The 20,093-nt window shown below is 59.4% G+C and overlaps 1 protein-coding gene across 4 annotated transcripts in view; it reads left to right on the plus strand.

The window, feature by feature from the left end:
- Positions 1-18,892, plus strand: part of DIS3L2 (DIS3 like 3'-5' exoribonuclease 2) — a 350,540-nt gene extending 331,648 nt beyond the window's left edge. For all 4 annotated transcript variants that reach the window (XM_045481713.1, XM_045481715.1, XM_045481716.1 and 1 more), the window contains 7 exons: positions 11,407-11,590; positions 12,191-12,277; positions 15,273-15,420; positions 15,813-15,943; positions 16,114-16,218; positions 17,610-17,711; positions 18,395-18,892. In XM_045481713.1, coding sequence (XP_045337669.1) covers positions 11,407-11,590; positions 12,191-12,277; positions 15,273-15,420; positions 15,813-15,943; positions 16,114-16,218; positions 17,610-17,711; positions 18,395-18,523 — 886 coding nt within the window. In that variant the 3' untranslated portion in view covers positions 18,524-18,892. The remainder of the gene's footprint in view (positions 1-11,406; positions 11,591-12,190; positions 12,278-15,272; positions 15,421-15,812; positions 15,944-16,113; positions 16,219-17,609; positions 17,712-18,394) is intronic.
- The last annotated feature ends 1,201 nt before the right edge of the window (positions 18,893-20,093 follow it).

Here is a 20,093-nt window from a genome sequence, read left to right on the forward strand (position 1 = left end):
TTATAAGATGAATTGTCTTTGAGGAAGCTGATGGCACCCACAGCGTGGCTGGGATCGTGGCTCACTCTTGGCTTTTCTTACAAGGCATAAATAAATTGCGTGTTCAGGTGATGAGGAACCCACCCAACGGGTGCCTCTTCAGAGACTAGAACTCTTGCACAGTGTGCCCAGGCAGTGTCCCAAGGCAGTTTCACAGTCAGATCACCCTGATCATGTCCCCGTGCTAGTGCACATCCTTCCTGCACTTTCCACCTGCCCTTCTTCCCCACAGCCTCTGACCAGGCACACACAGGTCATGAGGTTGGCATGACTGGGCTCAGTGGATGGGGGCTGATGGCAACATCCGGGTAGAGATGCAGCCCGTGGACCACTCACCGCACCCACCACAAGCCCCCCAGCTGAGCCTCCACAAGCCTTGCAGCCCTGGACAGCCCATCCACGTAGCCCCCAGCTTCTTGCAGGCCTTGATCGCCAGGGTGCATGGGGACATTGAAACACAGATTTCCTCTTCATGGCTGAGGAGCCTTTAGCTTGCCTAAAGTCTCGGGTTCCCATTTTGCTCATTCTAATTTTTTTTTTTTTCAACATTTATTTATTTTTGGGACAGAGAGAGACAGAGCATGAACGGGGGAGGGGCAGAGAGAGAGGGAGACACAGAATCGGAAACAGGCTCCAGGCTCTGAGCCATCAGCCCAGAGCCCGACGCGGGGCTCGAACTCACTGACCGCGAGATCGTGACCTGGCTGAAGTCGGACGCTTAACCGACTGCGCCACCCAGGCGCCCCCCATTTTGCTCATTCTAGAAAACGCTTTTCTCCTGGACATAATTACCCTTTCCTCCGTTTGCACCAGGCAGGCCTGGGCCTCAGCTACCCTCGCAGTTCGCACCTGCAGGTCGTGGGCAGAGGAGAGACTTTGGAGTCCGAAAGGCCGGTCTCCGGATCACGGCCCTGCCACACTCTGGTCGTGTACATAGAAAGCCCAGCCTAAGAACAGCTGTTGTTCTGATTTTCTTAGAGCCTTTTGTGGCTGTGTGGCTAGGGGGGTGGCCCTGTTCAAGGGGAACTGCTCCCCAGCAGCAGTGAGGCCAAGAGTGTCTTCGGGAAGGTGAGGAAAGCATGTTGTAACTTGGAAAAGCAAAGTAGGTTGAGTTCCCAGGAACATGTATCTCGTCCTTTCTCATCTAGTTGTCTTTTGCTATGTGCACGTGCATGGGGTGGCGGGGGAGGGCGGGCGCGAGGGGACACCTATACGTTCTGGAATACCCTTCTCTCCCAAATATCTTTGTGCCCAAAGCTAACTTTAAAAATCGATCCCTCCCAATGTCAGTGATGACCAAGCTGGCCCCCGCTTGGCCCCTTGTCCAAGGCTACAGACCCAGGCCCCATAGTTGGGCTGGGGCATAAGAGGAACCCCCAGACCTGGGAGTCTGAACAGGGCGGCAAAGCTGTTGGGGGCACTGCGGTGGCTCCCGAAGGTGGCCCGGCCTCTGTGCATCTTGGCCACACCTCCTCTGGTCAGCGGTTCTAATTCCAGTTGGACGGCAGCTGGAAGCGGAGAAAGGCATGTGTGTCAACACCGCTGCGTAGCCAGCAAGCCCTAATTACCCAGCCCTGTGAGGCCGCAAGCACACTCCGCCACCTGGTTCTGCTTAGGGGGAGTTTTCTGCCATGAGCACCGGCCCTGTGCCTCCTCGAGCAGAGTCCTGAACCTTGGGAAGGGAGCGAGGCTTCTCAGCTAGCTTTACGCTGACAAAGGGCTTTCTGCCTGTCAACCCAGCTCCCCAGCAAACCCCCATCCCCTCCCTACCACAGCCACCGCGCCTCCCTTTGGCAGGGCCCGAGGGCCCAGGCTGGGACGGACGCCTGGCCCCTGGAGACTCCCTTCTGAGCTAGAAAAACAAGCGGCTGAAAACGTGCCTCACTGCAGCTGGGCCCCACCCGCTGAACCTATAGAAAGGCCCTGGAGTGGATTCAGCCTCACAGGAGAGGAAACCTGGCTCCCGCCTCGCCCGCAGGGCCTGTTATGTCTGGCTCCAGAGGCCTTCTCCTCTGGGGTTTTCCATGCCTGTGAACTAGGCCCCATTCATTTCCCTGTGGTTTCGTGGGAATGTCCAAAACACTCAGCAGGTTGCAACAAGCCCAGGAGGAGAGGGGTCAGCGAGAGGCCCGAGCTGTGACGTGTGGTCAGCCCCACAGCCACGGCACCCTCCACTCGGCTGCTCTCAGCGGGGTGCCCTGCCGGCTGTGGGTGGGCGCCCATCGGTCAGCCTGCCACCCCCCACCCACCCAGGCCAGCTCTGTCGATAGCTCTGTCTCTGGGCCTCCACTTTCCAGCTCACTGGCCGCTGGCTCCACCCCGGCCCGACCTAGGAGATTGTCGCAACAAAGGTCTCTTCGAGCCTCCCATCCCCGGCAGTTCACCTCAGCGCCCATCCCCCCACCGCCCATCCCACCCCAGCCCCGGGGGCCCTTGCGGTTTTCCAGCACATTACAATCAGTTTGGGGCTGCTGGGAGAGCAGCAGGTCCCCGCGAGGGTGGCCGCCTCCCCCCGCCCACGGAGGAAGGGAGAAGGGGCCACGCTGGGGCGCACAGCGCTTGTGAGAGGCCCGGTGGCCGCCTTCACGGCCACAGCAGAGCCCGAGGGCTCCCAGGCCTGCAAGTGAGGATGTGCCCAACTGGGGAAAATCTGGTCTTCAGAAGAAATGATTTGAAACTGGCTGGGAGCAATTCTTATCAAATTTCCAAGTTAGCAGTTTTCACCGAGTGCTAATGGAACAGTCTCTGTGAGTGGCCTAATTCCATCTGCGTGAGATTCCCACAGAGTTGTGACAAGTACCCTGGTGGCTGGGGGCAGAAGAGGCTGTTCTAGTCTCTCACTTGCTTTTGGTCTTTGAAAGCTGATGCCTTTTCAGGTTTGGGTAACAGCCATGCCACTCTGCCCTGGCCGCCCGGCTCCCCGGTCGTTTCCAAAGCCACTTTCTGAGTGTTCTGGTTATGGAAGGGGTGGGGTGAGTTTCTCATCTGGTTTAGCTGGTAAAATGAATCTGGAAACGGAACATCTTGCCAGGCAGGGTTGAGGGGGTAAGTGCAGAGGAGCCAGGGGCCCAAGGGCAAGGGCCGGGGGTCCGGCCTGCCTGTCAGCACCAAGCCTGGGCTCAGGAGAGACCCTGCCGCCCATGCCGGCCTCTCTCTGCTTGTCTAGATGGGCCGAATTCTAAGGGAGGGAGAGCAGGCAGCTGACCTTGGGTCTGGACTGTGCCTGCCTCTGCTGCAGAGCAGAGACCCGCCCCCCGCACCCCCCGAGGCTTCCTCTGTCCCTGGACCTTGTTGAGGTGGCCACTTTATTTGTTGACCTGATAGATATGGGCCTTTGTCTTCTCTCCTTTGCCCAGTGGACAGTTGCAGGGACAGTGTCCTCGTGCCAGCGCTCCGAGGTTACCCAGCTGCTCTTCACACAGGGGCCTCTTGTGTTCTGGGGCTGTTGGTTACCAGATGTCCTCCCTGAACGCTCAGGACAGCTCAGGACAGGGGGCTGGGGAATATGGGATCCCGCCCCCCTCCTCCCCTGCCAGGCTGTGGCCCTGGGCAAGACCCTTCTTCTCCAGGCCACGGGAGCTCCAGGCTGCTGTAAGGAGATAGCCCGTCCCTTCCTGCGGGGACGGACTCTGAACGGGGGCCCTCTCCAGGGCGCTCCTTGAGTAGAGGGCGGCTAGGACAGGCCTTCTCCTCTCTACCCAAACCATGTGGCCCGGCGTCCCCTCCTGGGAGCTCACAGCACCAAGGGGACATCAGACTTCTTCCCTGGACACTCCCTCCTCCCCAAATGCAGGCTGGTCACATACTCCCTCGCCATTAGCTCCTTTGCCTCTGAAATCACAGGCAGAGCAATCTCTTGGATACTTCAAGCAGCCATCAGAAAGCGTTACAGAGGCCCTCCTCACCCTCCCTTCAAACTGACCCATGTCTCTTTCATTAATGAACGTATTGAGAGTCATCTATGTTTGACAGCCTCCCTCACTCTTCAATCTTTGGTTTTCTGGATCCGTTTCCTGGCCCCACCGCTATGGCACCGTGCTCCCGCTCGCCAACCCGGTGGCCTTCCCCGGCCTCCGTGTCTTCACAGCATTTGCCCCGCGGACAACCGTGCACTGGACCTCATTCCCCCTCTCACGCCACCCTGCCAGCTCCTTCCCTCTTGCCCCTCTGTGCCCGGGGACGTCTCACCTGCTCCCAGAGCCTCGTCGTGTGTGCATCTCGGACTCTGGCGTGACCTGCCCTTTCTTGCTGCCTCTGGCTGCTTCTCACAAGCCCTCAGTCTCCAGCTGTCACCCTAACTGTGCCCAGCCCCTAGTCCCTGTGCTCCCCTTCACCATATTCTTCACGCCTATCCTTCGCCTCACACCCCAGCTCCCCAGAGCAGTGCCAGTGCTGGAGGCTGGCACCCCAGACCCCTACTGGCCTTCCCCTGCAGCACAGCCCTCCTCCCCCTTCCCTCGGTTCCTTAGTCTCCAAATGCGGCTGATGCTTTTCTAGATGTGTTTTGCCTCCACGCCTTTATTCTTTCGTCCCTTTCGTGTAAAGTGTTTCCCTCCTTGCCATCTCTTGGAATTGATCTGCCCACAAGGCTCTCTGGTGGCAGCAGGGCATCGAGGTGACACGGGCCCGTCTGCGAATCAGCTGTGGGACTCGGAGCCAGTCACCTTTCCTTTTTGCTCTGTAAGCTCCCCTCACACAGAAAGGGATAGAAACCCCTCCCAGGGCTGCAGGGGGCTTTAAGGGACCGCGTGTCCACACCTCAGCTACCCAGGCACTTCAGGATTGTCTCTCCCTCTCTCACTGCTCGCAGGGCAGAACCAGGCTGTAACAGCAGCTCAGAAAAGACTTGAGGACGAGTGAAAACAGACAGAGGCTCTAGCTGGGGAGGTCGTCAGGAAATAACAAGGCCGCTGTGGTCTCCCAAGTGCAGAGCACCGCCCCTCAGGCGGGGAAGGGACTCAATCAGGCCCGTTTCTCAGGGCTGTAAGTTGTGGCAGCACAGTGTCAGGGGCCAGAAGTACACGCGTGAGGGCTGTGGGCCCAAGCAGAACAGGCTGTGGTGGCAGGCATCCAGCCCTCCCAACTCCCGAATGCACCCATCCTGGGGATCTGCGCGAATTTATGGAGTTTCCGCACTGTGCCGAGCCCTGTGCTGGGGCCGAGGTAGACAGCCTTGGGCTGGGGAGGGGAGATACGGTGGTGATCAGAGGCAGTCACCGCAGTGTGAGCAAAATGCTGGGATGGGATCCCCAGGAAGCACATAGAGTTCGTGCCCCGTGCTGCCTCCCCGGGAAGAAGAGAGGAGAGGGGGCCAGCATCTCAGCCGAGAGCGCAGCAGTGAAGTGAGACAGAAGAGAGAAGAGCCACAGAACTCAGCATGGCTACACCGTGGGGGGCTGAGGGTGGGGAGAAGAAAGAGGCGACTCTGGGCACACGACACAAAGCCCGGTAAACCTCGTTTTACCAGGAGGTGGACGCCACTGAAGGGCATCAGGCAGGAGGGGGACGTGATCAGGTGTGCCTTCGAGAAAGAATGCCCCACTTTGGGCGTAAAGAAGTATGGGGCGCCTGGGTGGCTCAGTTAAGTGTCTGACTTCAGCTCAGGTCACAATCTTGTGGTTTATGGGTTCGAGCCCCGCGTCAGGCTCTGTGCTGGCAGCTCAGAGCCTGGAGCCTGCTCCAGATTCTGTGTCTTCCTCTCTCTCTGCCCCTCCTCTACTCAGGCTGTCTCTCTCTGTCTCTCTCTCAAAAATAAAATAAACATTAAAATTTTTTTAAAACAAGAAGTAAACCACAGGGTGCGACTAGAATTAGGGAGGCCGGTTGGTCAATGCTGCAGGCCTGACCGAGGTGGTGGCTTTGGGGCAGGAGGGCAGCAGGAGCCTCCGGGAATCCTTCTGCATATTCAGCCCAAATCCTTGTCTTGGGGCACCCAGCCAGTCACATTCACGGCACGCACGGAATTGTCATCTTTTGTTAAGGCCAAGCACTTGTATATTTGCATCTCCATTTGTCGGGTAAATAAATTGAGATTCAGAGAGGTTTAAAAATGTATCTGCAGTCCCGCAGCTCGTGAGGGGCAGAGCTGGAAGTCCAGGCAAGCTACTGAGCTGGTGGCCACTCGCCTCGCCTCTCCACATGGCATGGCCTCTGCGCACGGAGCAAGGAAGGGAGCAGGACAAGTAGCAGGAGAGGTGAAGAGCAGGAACCTCGCCGCGGGCCACCACCCTCCCTGTCCCTCGAGGGGCTTCTTGGCCACAGACACCCAGACCCCTAAGTAACAAAACTCCTGGAGCGAGGGTTTCCCAGCCGAGCAAGGGCGCGTTCAGTCCAGGCCCTGGATGGCCGGGAACGGGCACCCTTCCTCCGAGAGGGCAGATGTTTTACCCCATCTCTCATTTCGCCCCTGTGTGACCCCGCCAGGTAGAGCATCCTTTCCCAGACGTCATCCCTCAAGCTGTGACACAAGTTCAGTCATCAATACGCGGTAAATGCTGCATCTGGTAGCTTCTTGTAGTCCTGACGCACGTTAGCGTCTCAAAGGTGAAGGGATGTCCCATAAGAAAAACGTCAAATAAAACCCCGCCCTAGCATCTCCTATATATTAATACTTTTTTTCTTTAAGTAACATTACCGCATTTTAGAAAACCCCGTTCTGGACCAAAGTCGTCTCTGCTGTGTGAGGAGTGTGTATACTTGTGAGTAGGTTGCTTGTGGCTTTTGCCCGCCCTCTCCCGTGGCGGGTGAGGGACTCTGACAGCTCTAGACTTGCCCCTCCGCCTCCCCCCCCCCCCCCCCACGCCCAGCACCTGGAAGCCCAGAGCACAGGTAAGTGGGATCCTGAGAACGAGTGCTGACGAGCTGCCATCCTGGTTCGGCCCCCAGCCGGCTGTGCAGCTGTCTGTCACAGACCCCCCCCCCCGCAAGACCTCCAGAGTTGTGGGTCCCCAGTGCATTTGGCACTGGCCTCCAAATGCTCAGCAGATGCCAGGACTGGAATCAAGGCCCCATCTCCAAGGGCTTGGCTTGCTGTTCTGGAAGGTGATCCTGGCCAGTCCTGAGCCCCCCCTTTAGAGCACTTGCCAGGAAGTTGCTGACTTCAAACCCCCTCCCCTGCCACCTTCCCAGCAGGGCTGAGTGATCTCATGCCTGAGAGCAAACATCACACGCTGGAGCAGAAGGAGGGGACGGGTTATGACCAGGGCAGGTACCCAGATTAGGGAGTAGAGCCCAAGGCCACAGCAGCCCACAGGCCTCCGTCCCCACCTCCCAGACTCCAGAGTGTGACATTTGCTCTCAGGGGCGCGTCCTAACCACCCAGAATAGCTTGGGGCATCGTCTGAGGCCTGCCTGCTGGGTCTGTGCGTGCAGCCCTGGCCCCCAACAGGGGAAGGAGATCAGGGTGAAGGGATGCCATCTGTCCACGTGTCTCTTCTGATCACCCTGCCTTCCCTCAGAGCGCAAGCCTTCAGCCCCTTTGACTACGGAGAAAAACACTGAATGGGAGCCCAAAGACCCCTGGACCACAGGCTGCAGGGCTGCAGTTTATAAACTAAGGCTCTTTCCTGCCCAGAAGTTCCTGGGTTCTAAGCTGCTCCTGCCACGTCCCAGGTCCTGTGGAAGGAAGATGCTGGGGGCCCCCTGCTGGCCGATCCATGGAACTGACCCACGGTGGGGTCGGGGGCAACCTGTTGAGCCCAACGAGGGGGACTTTGCAGGCCTCAGATGAGAACAGAGACATCCACCTGGCCCACCCCCAGTAGCTGCCAGCCCAGTTCTCCCTCCGTGATGCCTAGCCCTGTTTTTGACAGTGAATTCTGAACTCAGTGGAATCTGGCTGCCGGCCGCTTGGCATTTCCTTGGCCTTCCTGTTCCCACACTCCACTGGGGACCGTCCTCCAGCAGCAATGTGTCCCTCCCAGCCACCCCAGGATGACTGCCACAATGCTCCAGGCCCCGCTTCTGCTTCCTTGTCCTCACAGTTTGTGTGTTCTCTTTACCCCTCCCTCTCCCACCTGCTGGTGTAAGAAGGATGTTAAGGACAGGTTGTGAGGAAATGGTCCCTGCCGCTATCCTAGAACACTAATGAGCCGTGGCAACACCCAGGGAGTCCAGGCTTATTGCTACACCACCTCCTAGTTTGGTGACATTGACGTCTTCCTGGGATGAATGCTTGATATCAGCAAACCATCTTGGAGAGAGTTCCACGGGCTGCCCTCTTAACTCCTGCCTCCCTGTCATGAGGGAGGCACTGAAGACACTCGGGGAGAAATGAGCCCCTGGGAGGCACCACAGGACCTCTCCAAGGTCAGCCTCTGCATCTCAAGCTTTGCCAGACTTTCTTCTCTCCAGGTTAACGAGAGCACACTTGTGTTTCTCCCACCGGTTTCAGGAGACTCGTGGGTCTGCACTGGGGGTCCAGGGAGGACAAGTAGTGGGGTCGCTGGAGAAGCAGCTTGACTTGGTTCTTTTGTCACTGCCTGAGGCTCTGGGCATCGGCTGCACCCTCCTCATTCCCTTCCTTCCTATTCTCATCCTTACTTGAGACCATGAGAGATGAGGTGGGAGAGCCCTTGCAGAAAGTGGGAACAGGAGCAAGGCTCTGCCTGGGGAGGCACCCCATGCATTCTGTTCCTTTGACCCGAGCAGTGGGAGTCAGGTGGAGGGGACAGGCTGGAACACCACAGCCCAGCCTTCTCCTCCTGCTCTGCTCAGCACTCCTAGCCTGCATCCTGACCACAACCCTGCTATGGGGGCATGCTGCCCCCTGCTGGCCACACTGGCAAAACACAGCCCAGGGTCAGCCCCAAGGTTATATAGGTGTTCCCTTTTCAACCAAGCTTGCAGCTGGGCTGGAGACTCCAGGGCTCCAAGGAACAAACCGTGTGCCCCCCGCCCACAAGGACTCTCAGACTGCACGGGGAGACAGGTCTAGAACGGCCTGGCACCCAGTAGTGTTTGTTGAGTGAACAGATGAATAAATTAAGGTATGCATCTGAAGCATTTAGGTGATAATGGTCTCTAGTATCAGACATTTATTGAGCAGGAACTGAGACTTCTCTTGGGTTGACAAGATCTAAATAGGATAATCAAGTATGGAGAGTCAAACAGTGCTAGACTATGACACAGGTGACCATAGAACAGCCTGGCTCTTGTTGCCAGATGGCTAGTTAGCAGTAAGTACCCAGGGGGGTGATGGAGACGGCCTTCAGCCTGGGCCTTCAGAGAAGGTGAGGAAAAGGCAAATAAGGGGGGGATCGATGGCAGGGATGAAACTTACTGGGCAGAGTACAGACTGGAGGTTTGGTGTGGAAGGCGGGGAGAGAGGGAAGCACATCCTGTGTCTTAAGGCCGATGACGTGCCAGGCACAGGGTCTGCCCTTGTGACATGTGTTAGTCCCATTGGTTTGCACAACCGCCCTGTGAAGCAGGTGCTACTACCCCTATGCTGCATTTGAGAAAAAGGAGGATCGGGAAAGGTCTGTGTTGTGCAGGGCCCTACAGCAGATGCATCGAGCCAAGGTTCAGACGTCCCTCCACTTGGGAGATGGTGATTGGGTTCAGGTGCCTGAACTCAGAGGTTTTTCAGCGGGAAGTGATGTGCACAAGGACAGATTAGGGAGCAGAGGGAGGCAGAATGGTCATTTAAATGGCTGTTACCGGGGGACGTGGGTGGCTCAGTCGGTTAAGCATCCAACTTCAACTCAGGTCATGATCTCACGGTTTGTGGGTTCAAGCCCCGCGTCAGGCTCTGTGCTGACAGCTCAGAGCCTGGAGCCTGCTTCGGATTCTGTGTCTCATTCTCCCTCTGCCCCTACCCTGCTTGTGCTCTGTCTCCCAAAAATAAATAAATGTAAAAAAAAAAAAATTTTTAATGGCTGTTACTGCACAGTAGGATATAAAGGAACTCCTCATTCCACACACAGGGTTTCCTTCATGTACAAGGGCCAGCTGAGACCTGACCCTTCAGTCTTGCACCTGAGCTGTATCCCTGCCCCATGGTGGGCCAGTCCAAAGTCATCCCCACAGAGGAGTGCAGGCTCGGGTGGGCTTCTCCCGAGACCCAGATCTGGCCCAGTCCCTCTGGTGGTGCTGTCGCCAGAGGACCATTTCCAGCCCCTCTTCCTCGTAGAGAGGGCTTCTGGGAGATTGGTTTGTTCTCGGGGCGGCTTGGCAGGCCAGAGCCACACTTCTGCCCTGGCAGGCCCAGTCTGGTGGGGGAGGGGCTCTGTCAGCTCATGCTCGTTCTCCCCCCGCCCCCATCACTGGCTGCTTGCCTTTCCGAGAGCTTGGCCAGGTGACAAGGCTAACCCTGAAGCACTACCCACACCTCCAGGAAGAGGAAGTGCGTCCCCGGCCTCCGGCTGCTTGCTGCCAGGGCTCCCGGAGCTTGCTTACTCCTTGACCTCTTCTGCCTCTGTGGGAGAAGCACAGGCTCGACATGCAGCTTGGGGGCCCAGAACTGAGCTGGGGGAGAGCTCCCTGAACTGAGTGAGGCTTTCCCTGTACAGCACACCCTGGCCACGGTGGCCACAGCATGCCCGAGCCCCCTTTCCAGGGGCTTCAGCTCTTATACATGTGTGTGATCTGTTTATCCTCCCACGGGAGCCCCGGGTGTGGGAAGCAGCATATGGCCTCCTGCCCCAGATGTGGGAGCTGGGGGTGCTGACCTCAGGGCTGTGTGATCCAGCTTCCTATTCTGCCTGCTCCTTTCATCCCCCATCCGTCCCCGCTCCTCTCCCTGGGTCCTTGGTGTGCCTTTGTCTCTTGAGGCCGTATCTGTTGATACTTGTTTATTCTAATTACACTTTAACTGTCTGGGATTTGGTCACCTCAACTGCACGTTTGCCTTGCCCCAGAACGGGCAATCCCTCTTGCTCTCTGCGACTCTCCTGTTCATCTCCCCTGGGGGAGAAGGGAGCCCTGGGTCTGCTGACCGCCTTCCACATACCCCCAGGAAGCCCTCTGAGTTCTCATGGCATACCTGGGTGCCTTGTTTTCGTACAGCTGGTGCGCCCCTGAGTGTTCTAGGAGGCTAGTCATTCAGCAGAGCTCCTTACTGAGCACCTTCTTCCAGTCAGGTGGGGTTGGGGTGCTGGGGTGCCAAACACTGGGGCTGCAGCAGGGAATAAGACAGATGCCATCCCCCTGTCCAATTGGGGAGGTGGTGTGCAACCTCACGCTTCAGCAGAGAAGAGTGATACAGACTGGTTAGCGCAGAGAGGGGCCCAAGCAGGGGAACAAGCCTGGGAGACAGGACAGTGTCTCAAGGCTGAGACTCAATGGTACATGAGAGCCAGCCCACAGAGAGCCTGGGAGAGAAGGGGAGCAGCAGCCCCTGACCCCTGCTGGTTCCCCCCACTGCAGGCTCGTGGAGGAGTTCATGCTCTTGGCCAACATGGCAGTGGCCCACAAGACCTACCGCGCCTTCCCTGAGCGCGCCCTGCTGCGCCGGCACCCCCCGCCCCAGACCAAGATGCTCAATGACCTCATGGAATTCTGTGACCAGATGGGGCTGCCCATGGACTTCAGCTCTGCCGGGGCCCTCAACGTGAGTGCCGGGAGTGTAGGGGAGGGGGAGACCCTAGGGGAGAAAGCCTCCAAGTCACAGAGGCCCTGGCCATGGGCCATGCTCCCCACCAGGACCAGGCCAAGGGAAGCCAGTCAACACCCATCTATCTATGGGCGGGGATCCTGTGGCCAGGGATGGGCGGGGCTTGGGTCCAGAAACTTTCAGTAAGGGGCTGAGATGATTGGAAGCCAGAGAATGTTTTTTATGGTAAGTAGGGTCAAATGTTTCCTGCCTGGATCTAAGCCTTATGGGGCTTGGGGACCCATGACTTCAGCTCCGATCCCACGGAAGGGAGGCTGTTCCCATCTGTGCTGTAAGCCTGGGGTGGGCAAAGAGGCACTTTAGGTCAGACAACTGGAAACCAGTCTCTCCCTCCAGCCAATAAGACACGGACTGACCTCAGAGCAGGACATGGGCTGGGGGCTGCTGGCCCCCTGCAGCCCACTGTGGCCATCTGAGCATGGTCGAGCCCCTCAGCATACCCTTCCTCCCCAGAGCCAGGTCTCAGATGGTCAGAGGGTGACAGGGGCCCCAGAGCCAACCCAGGCTTGACTGCATATCACACGGGTTTGCTTCTAGAAAAGTCTGACCAAAACATTTGGAGATGACAAGTACTCACTGGCCCGGAAGGAGGTGCTCACCAACATGTGCTCCCGGCCCATGCAGGTAAGGAGGGGCATCATCCCCATCCTCCCTTTTCTCTTAGGAGCATCCATGGCCTCCACACACACAGGAACTAAGGGGAGGGGTGGGGAGCACCCCCAGGCAGCACCTAGGACAGGTGAGCCCTGGGCTCCTGAGCCTGATCTGCCTCCTACACAGACTTGCCTGCCTCATCTGCTCAAGGACAGCTTCTACAGGGCTGTTAAAGGGCCTCGTTTGAGCCTCACTGCCCCCTTCACGTGGCCTCTGGGGCTCTGTTTCCTAGCAGAAGGCAGGGAGTCCCCACAGGGTGTACGCTAAGCCTTTGGTGCCCAGTCGCCACAAACCAGACCAGCTTAAGGAAGGGAATGGGGGGCTGGTCAGCAACTCAGTTGGACGGGCACCCCGGAGGGGAGAGATTGTCTTGTCTCCTGCAGCAGCCTGCCCAGGGGAGCAGTTATCAGCCCCTACCACGGCTTCTGGACTCCAGGCAGAATTGTCTCCCTCTCGCCAGCTAGTAGAGGAGGATTTAGACCACGGGCCTGTGTCTGCAGGCAGGGTGACAGGCTGGCAGCCTAGGAGGTAGACAGTGAGCTTGCTCCTAACAGCAGGTCTCAGCCCTCTGGCAGGCGCAAGCATCTTGGGAAGGAGCCACCCCACCAGCCTGTCAGGTCAGCGGGAGCCACAGATACTAATGGGACCAGCTCTGGGCCCCAGTCTGGCTGAGGGGCAGTGACAAACCATTTTTCAGGGGCTCAGTCACTGCAGATTCAATCTGTTCACAGGAACCAGGTCACCTCAGCTGGCCACAGCCGATTTATTTTCTGACAGTCATATTTTCTGCCAGGAATGGAGTCATCCGGGCCCGTGTGGTCTGGCTGCCTTTCCCCTGCCCCCAGTCACAATTGTCTGCCCCCACCAAGCCCCTTAAAGCCACACAGAGGGGCAGGTGTGCCTGTGGCCAAGGGGCTCGATGTCACTCTGCCCTCCAGTTACTCTGAGATGCAGTAGCCCCTGGGTCCCAAGATCTACCTGTTGACTGTGCCGTGAGGGCTAATTGGGCTCCCGTTCCCTGCCCCCAGCCTCTGGAAGGCATCCACCTCCAAGGTCAGACTAGCCCTGGAGCTCCACGGAAAGGAGCCTTCCTCTCCCGAGTCACCCAGAGCCTTAAATAGAGTGGACTTCTGGCCTTGCCTGCCAGTAAGTGACCTTAACAGCCAGCCTTTGTCTGGGGAGCTGATGGCAGGGGGTTGTTGGAATTTCTGAAGTGCCCCTGTTCTCCCAGTCCTGAGAACTGGGACAAGGACAGGGGACCAGGCAAGGGCAGCAGCAGTGAGCACAAAAGTCCCAAGTAAGGTGCTGGAACTGGGCACCAGGGCTGTCCCCGGAGCATCTGGTCCCTGGGAAAGCCACAGCCCTCACCCATCCCACCCTGCCCAGAGACACCTTCTCCAGCCAGAAAGGGGACCAGGGCCTCTGTCCTCCTCACCCCTGATCATCTGGGCCACCCCCGAGAACAAGGCCCAGACATGGCTTGGAGTGGAGGCTGCTCCCACCTCTCCCGGGGACTTGCCCCGGACATAACCCAGGTCCCGGCAGGAGCTGGAGGGGAAGAGGTCTCAGGGAGCTGAGCAGGCCATCCCCAGCTGTGCCCTGGATTCCAGGGCCGACGTACACAGGGTAACTGGAGCCGGCTGTCCATTTGGCCAAGTGCACAGGCGGGTGTGTGCAAACAGGGAGCAAGTGAGTGAGCACACAAGGGTGTGACTTTGGCCCTAGATGAGGAACCTGTTCTCTTGCTCCCAGGCAGCAGCGGCGTCCTTGATTCCCAGCCCCGGAAGCTTGGGGACCACTGGGCAAACAGCTGCGGGGACGGTGGCCAAGGCTCCCGGATGGCAGAACCACTATGGGCCTGGAGCTATTTGCTGGGCCCCTAGAAAAACTTGGCCTCTCTTCAAGCACCCCAGTCATCGTTTCCTCCCCTGCAGAAGGGCCTTTTGAACTCAGACCTCTTGAGTCTTGGCTCAGGGCAGCTTGTCAGGGACAAGAAGGGCTGAGGCCGGTGGCTGGCAAACCTCTCCCTCCCTTGGCTGGTGCAGGGTTGAGTATGGGGGGTACAGAGGTGCCAGGGTGCAAGCATCGCCTCTAGCAGGACAGGCATCGGGGCCAGAGGGCATGAGGTTGGTCACAACGAAGACTAGGCCTGGGCCACAGAGGAAGAGCCAGGCACCCCCAGTCCATTTCATTCTAGGCGGGTAGTAGGAGTCCTGGGCCTCCTCTGCTACTTCCCGTTCCAGCCACGTGGTGGGGGGGGAGGTGGACTTCGTGTCCTTGCAGAGCCCCGTAGCCTCCTCGGCGGCTGCTGCTGCCTCCATGGGACGTCTGCGGCCCCTTGTCCAGCATGGCCACAGGCCTCCCCTCTTCTCCCTGTTGCACAGTAGCTGCCCCATCCCCGTCCCGTGGAGGGGCAGACCAGAAACAGCTCCCTCCTTGTTGCCGGCGGTAACATCCCCGAAAACTCGGCAGCGGCCGGCTGAGGGGGAGGATGAGCTCCTCCCCAGCTGCCCTCACAATTCAGTAGGTGGGCGGCCCTCCCTGAGGGCTTGGGTGGCCGGTCCCACAGGGCTCAGAGGGAGGAGGTTTCCAACCATCCTGAGGTTTCCCAGCACCCATGGACCCCACAGAGGTGGGTGGGCCCCTTACGGTGCTCTTTGTCCTGTTCTGCGTGCTGCCATCACGAAGGGACAGGGCAGTGCAGGGCAAGGCCCACGTTTGTCTTCAGCAGGAGAGGGGCATGGGCATCTCGTGGCTCTGCACAGCCTCGTGGCAGCCACACTGGTCCCCTTACAGAAGGTGGCTCCTGGCCTCCTCGGGCCTGTGGTCGGCCACCTACAGCCTGGCAGTTCAGTCCACCCCCAAAACAGCCCATCGTGAGACTCTGAGCATCACAGCCTGGCAGAGAAAACCCCGCCCTGACCCGGCCTGGCCAGGTTCTAAGACTCACCTCCCATCCCCCCAGATGGCACTGTACTTCTGCTCGGGGACGCTGCGGGACCAGGCACAGTTCCGGCACTACGCCCTCAACGTACCACTCTACACCCACTTCACCTCCCCCATCCGCCGCTTTGCCGACGTCCTGGTGCACCGCCTCCTGGCCGCCACTCTTGGTAAGACAGCACTGGGGTAATGCAGGCTCGTGCCCACCTGAGGGCTGCCCAGCCCCAGAGCGGGTCCCATGGCTCTATGTAGAGACTCCGGGGGGCAGACGGCCTGAGAAGCCGGGGAGCCTGGGCCCAGAAACACCCTCTGTGAGCATGCTGGGGGTGGCTGCAGTGGGGCTCACTAAAATCCTATACAAAAGCCGGGGCTCGAGGACCCCAACCATGGCTGCTCACCTTGCCAGAGCCTCCGGAGCTGAGCAGCAGGAAGGCCTCTGCCCTGCATGGGTTTCCCAGGCCCCACCTTGCCTAGGCAGGGAGCACCATGCCTCCCGTCACCCAGCCATGGCCGGCACACGCACAGCACCCTGCCAGCTGCCCCGCACCCACCCTCTTCCCAGGCTACAGGGAGCTGCCGGACCTGGAACCCGACGCCCTGCAAAAGCAGGCCGACCACTGCAATGACCGCCGCATGGCGTCCAAGCGCGTACAGGAGCTCAGCACCGGCCTCTTCTTTGCCATCCTCGTGAAGGTGAGGCCACCGGCCTGGCAGCCCCTCCCCCTCACCTACCCCACTCCCCCTCCTGGGCACCTGTTCACGAGGCACCCTTAAGGAGCTCATGGGCCTTCGGCAGCTGGGGTGGGCCCTGGGGGTGATGGCATGTCCTGTGGCCAAGCCTTGGCTAGAGCTCCGTCCTGCAGGAAAGTGGCCCCCTGGAGTCAGAAGCCATGGTGCTAGGCGTCCTGAACCAAGCCTTCGACGTGCTGGTGCTGCGCTACGGGGTGCAGAAGCGTGTCTACTGTAATGTGAGTGCCCACGGCCACCCAGGCCAGGGTTGGGGACCTTACGGGCAGGCACAGTGCTGAAGCGCACCCACTATGACGTGGGAGCCGGGGACCTCATGGCGTCTGTTGAAAGCCCTCCCTCCTCTCACAGACCCACCGAGCTGCATCGACTGCACACTGTGCTTTCACTTGCATGTCCCCCAACCCTCTGCTGGGGTCTCCTCCATATCTCTCTGGTATCTGGGGGTTCCTGGCCCAGGGACACACGAGCGCGGAGGATGGGAGCACAGCGCAAGGTCCCTGATGTCCTCATGTGCACTGGAGAATACAAGCTAAGGCAGTGACAGTGGCGTGTGGCAGCCGAGTGTATATACCCCCCCGACCTTGCTACCCTCTGCCACCTGGCACCAAGCCCACTTGTCGAGCCACGCCGGGACACCCAGCTGCACCTGCCTAGGATGAGGGATCCAGGCCAAGAGTCAGGCTTGGGCCCCTTCCCGAAGGACCCAGGCAACCAGAGAATGGGCCCCACCCTAACCAGTGCAGGGTGGCGGAGTGTGCAGGCTTTGGGGGGCGGAATTTTTTATAGGAATGTGAAGGAAGGAAAGATGAGAGAATGATCCAGGGCCACTCTGGAAACTGTGTCCCCTGAAGAGAAGGAAGAGACCAGCCCTTGCCTTGGGTCCTGCCCTGTGTGATTATTTATTCAAGGTTCTTTCCAGGGGCACTTGGTGCCTGTGCCAACGCCATCTGAGGGGCCTGTTTCAGCTGACCTTGTGGTTGGCAGGTCACCACCTGGCCCTTGACCCTGGCTTCGACTTTCTTGACATCCAGAACACTTGGGGGAGTGCAGAGCCCCGCACATGGAGTAGATAAGCATGGAATTAATACAGTGGAGCAAAGCGGAAGAGACAGAATGGAGTCCAGCTGGAATCAATCAGGGCTCTTGCCCTGAAGTTCATTGAGCAGGACAAAAGTTCAGGTCTAGGTCATCAGACAGATTTGGGTCTGCAGACAAGCCAGCCCTCAGCCTGTGTTAACAGACCCAGCACCCGCAGGGGGCGGCACCCCTCAGCCTTGGGTTCCCCGGTGCACCTTGGGCCTCAAGTAGACAGCCCCTGCTGAGCCAGGATAGACCCAGCCCCTGCCACTCAGCACTCGGTCACCCTCAGGTCCTGCCTTAATGGAAGATGGCCGGGCAGGGCCTCCCTAAAGCTGGCCGGAGGTAAGAGCCAAAGGTGGGGGTGGTCCGTAGTCAGAGGTCAAGCAGCCGTCTGCTGGGAGTGGGGCGGGGAGCTCCTTCAAGGCCGGTCAGAAGCTGCCTCCCAAGCAGTGGGCAGCCTTTCGGGGTCAAAGGTGAGGAGGCGGCACGCAGAGCTTGCACCCCACAACACAGGCGTGTGTACCCCCAGGCGCTGCCCCTGCGGTCCCACCACTTCCAAAGGGTGGGCAAGAAGCCGGAGCTCACGCTTGTCTGGGAGCCTGAGGACCTAGAGCAGGAGCCGGTACAGCAGGTCAGAACCAGGGGGTGGGGCAGCTTTTCCAGAATGCCACTGTGGGCCCGCCCGCCCCTCAGCTCTCGAGGAGCCTTCCTCCTGCGGCACCCCTGCCCTGCCTGCCCTGCTGCCCCTCCTGCACCCCCACCCCCACCCCCAAGCACTCAAGCTCCCGGTGGGCTTTCAGCTTCTACCTGCGAGACCCACACGGCTCGCCCGCATTACCTCCTTCGGGCCACGGCTTTCCGGCACTGCCTTCCCTGCCTTGGGGACCCACTGTGGGGAGAGGACGGGGTTCTGCCTGTCCCCGTAAAGCAGGGTTTTCATTGTGGGGCTCCTTTTGAGAGTCCGATGAAAACTGTGGACGCCCTACCCCAGAAATTGCACGTAAGGTCTTCCCCACAGCACGCTCTGAAGGCCAGCCCCAGACCCCGGCTGTTTTTGCAGACACTGAGCGCTCACTTGTGCGCCAGACGACAGACACAGCCGTGTGTGCTTCCCTCACTTCCCACCAAGGCCCCCCGGCCTCAGTCCCCGAGCAGGCTCGGCTTACAGATGGGCAGACAGAGGCCTAGAGGGGCAGGGCGAGTGGGCCTGGGGCCCAGCTAGATGGACAGTGGCAGGCCCTTGTCCCTCCCGTCCCGCGGGACCGGCCCCTCACGACCCGTTCGGGTCACCACGCTGGCTCTGCTCTGCTGCAGGTCGTCACCATCTTCAGCCTGGTGGAGGTGGTGCTGCGGGCGGAGACCTCGGCCCTCAAGTACAGTGCCATCCTGAAGCGGCCGGGCCCCGAGGGCCTCCCGGGCCCGCTGGACGAGGAGGAAGCGTGACGGTGACCACGGCCTCCAGCCCAGCCGCACCCCACCCACACCACTGCCCCACCCGCTGGCTTTTAGGAATAGGACCTTTTGACACCAAAGGGGATTTTTAATTTGGTTTTTAACGACTCAGGGTTTTTGTTTTTATTTCTTCATTTTGTTTTATTTTTGCAGCTCAGTTTTTAAACAAACCGGAGAGGAGAGGGTGGGGCCGGACGGAAGGCTGAGGCCCGGCTGGTGCTTAACCAGAGCAGAACAGGACCCGGTCCTCCTGGGAGGCCAGCCCCTCTTCTGCCTGCCCACCCACTGCCTTCCCCTGCCCAGGAAACCGGGGGTTTTCAGCAAATCAGTGTCATGGAATAAAATCAGGTGCGAATTGCGGTCCGGTGTGTGGGGCACCCCTGGGAGGCCAGGGCCGCAGGGTGCCCCTTGGACCCAGGACTGGGGACCTGGCTCGGGCTCCACCCCTCACAGCTGAGCTGAGATCGCCACCCTCCGGAACCTTTCTGTCAGTTCCAGGATGATTCACAGAGCTGGCCACATGTCACACTGTTGCCAGGGCCTCATTCCGGCTGATTAGAAATGTAATTAGTATGCAAGACAGCAAGCTCAGCCATCACCCTGCCTCAAGTGGCTGTGTCCGTCCCTGCCCCCACCACTTCCTCTCTGCCTGCTGACCTCAGGATGGGGGAGGCATGGGTCCTATAACACCCCCCCCCCCGCTTCAGGTCCTAGGCCAGAGCTCTGAGTGGCCCTGTCCACACCCCCTTGGTTCAAGCTGGCCCCTCGGCACCTCCAGCGCCCGTCCCAAACCCCGGCAGCACCCCGAGGGGTCCTGGCCTGCCAGAGGGAAGGAGAGCCCTCAAACTGGCCTTCCCCACCAGGGATGGGAAAATGGGTGCCTGGTGGCCCTAGTCTGGCCTAGTCACCTGCCTGGCATCGTCCTGAGCGCCCACCAGTGGCACCGTCCTCGGGGACCCAGGGACAGAGATGGAGGGCCGTTGGGCGGTGCTGTCTCCCCAGCTGGCCTGACCACGGCCTGCACTCCTTCCCCACCTAACTGGGAAACCACAGATCAGCTTCCCCAGGAGCTGCCAGGAGCGAGGGTGAACGGTGCCCCTGGCCCCGGCTCCACCGTGCTGTTTCCTCTGGTGTCAGTATTAAGCCCATTTGATCTGGTGGCAGTGAATTTCCTTCAGAGAAAAACTCAGTACGATACCTGGGAGGAGGGCCTCGCAGGAACTGGAGGGCTGATGGAGTCACTGCTTTTGTCCACTGGCAGGCCATGGCCCGTCCTCATCCAGCACCCTAGCCAGCCTTCCAAGTGCCCATCTTGCCACCCCCTCTCCGTTCCTGTCCCCAGAACCTTCTCCTGCAGCCAAGTATCTGGAAAGGAAGATAGGCGAGGGTCTGGTGGTTTGGCATTCGGAAGAGGAGATTTCTGGGCGTTTGCTGTCCCAGGCAGCCCGACAGAGCCCCGGTGCTGTCCCCGAAGGCCTCCCACGGAGCCTGGGAGCTGGGGGCAGGGCAGATCCCCCATGGAGTGGCACCCCTCAGGGCAGCGGTGTGTCAGAGCAGCCGG

The sequence above is a fragment of the Leopardus geoffroyi genome, chromosome C1 (genome assembly GCF_018350155.1).
Source record: "Leopardus geoffroyi isolate Oge1 chromosome C1, O.geoffroyi_Oge1_pat1.0, whole genome shotgun sequence".
Lineage (NCBI taxonomy): Eukaryota > Metazoa > Chordata > Mammalia > Carnivora > Felidae > Leopardus > Leopardus geoffroyi.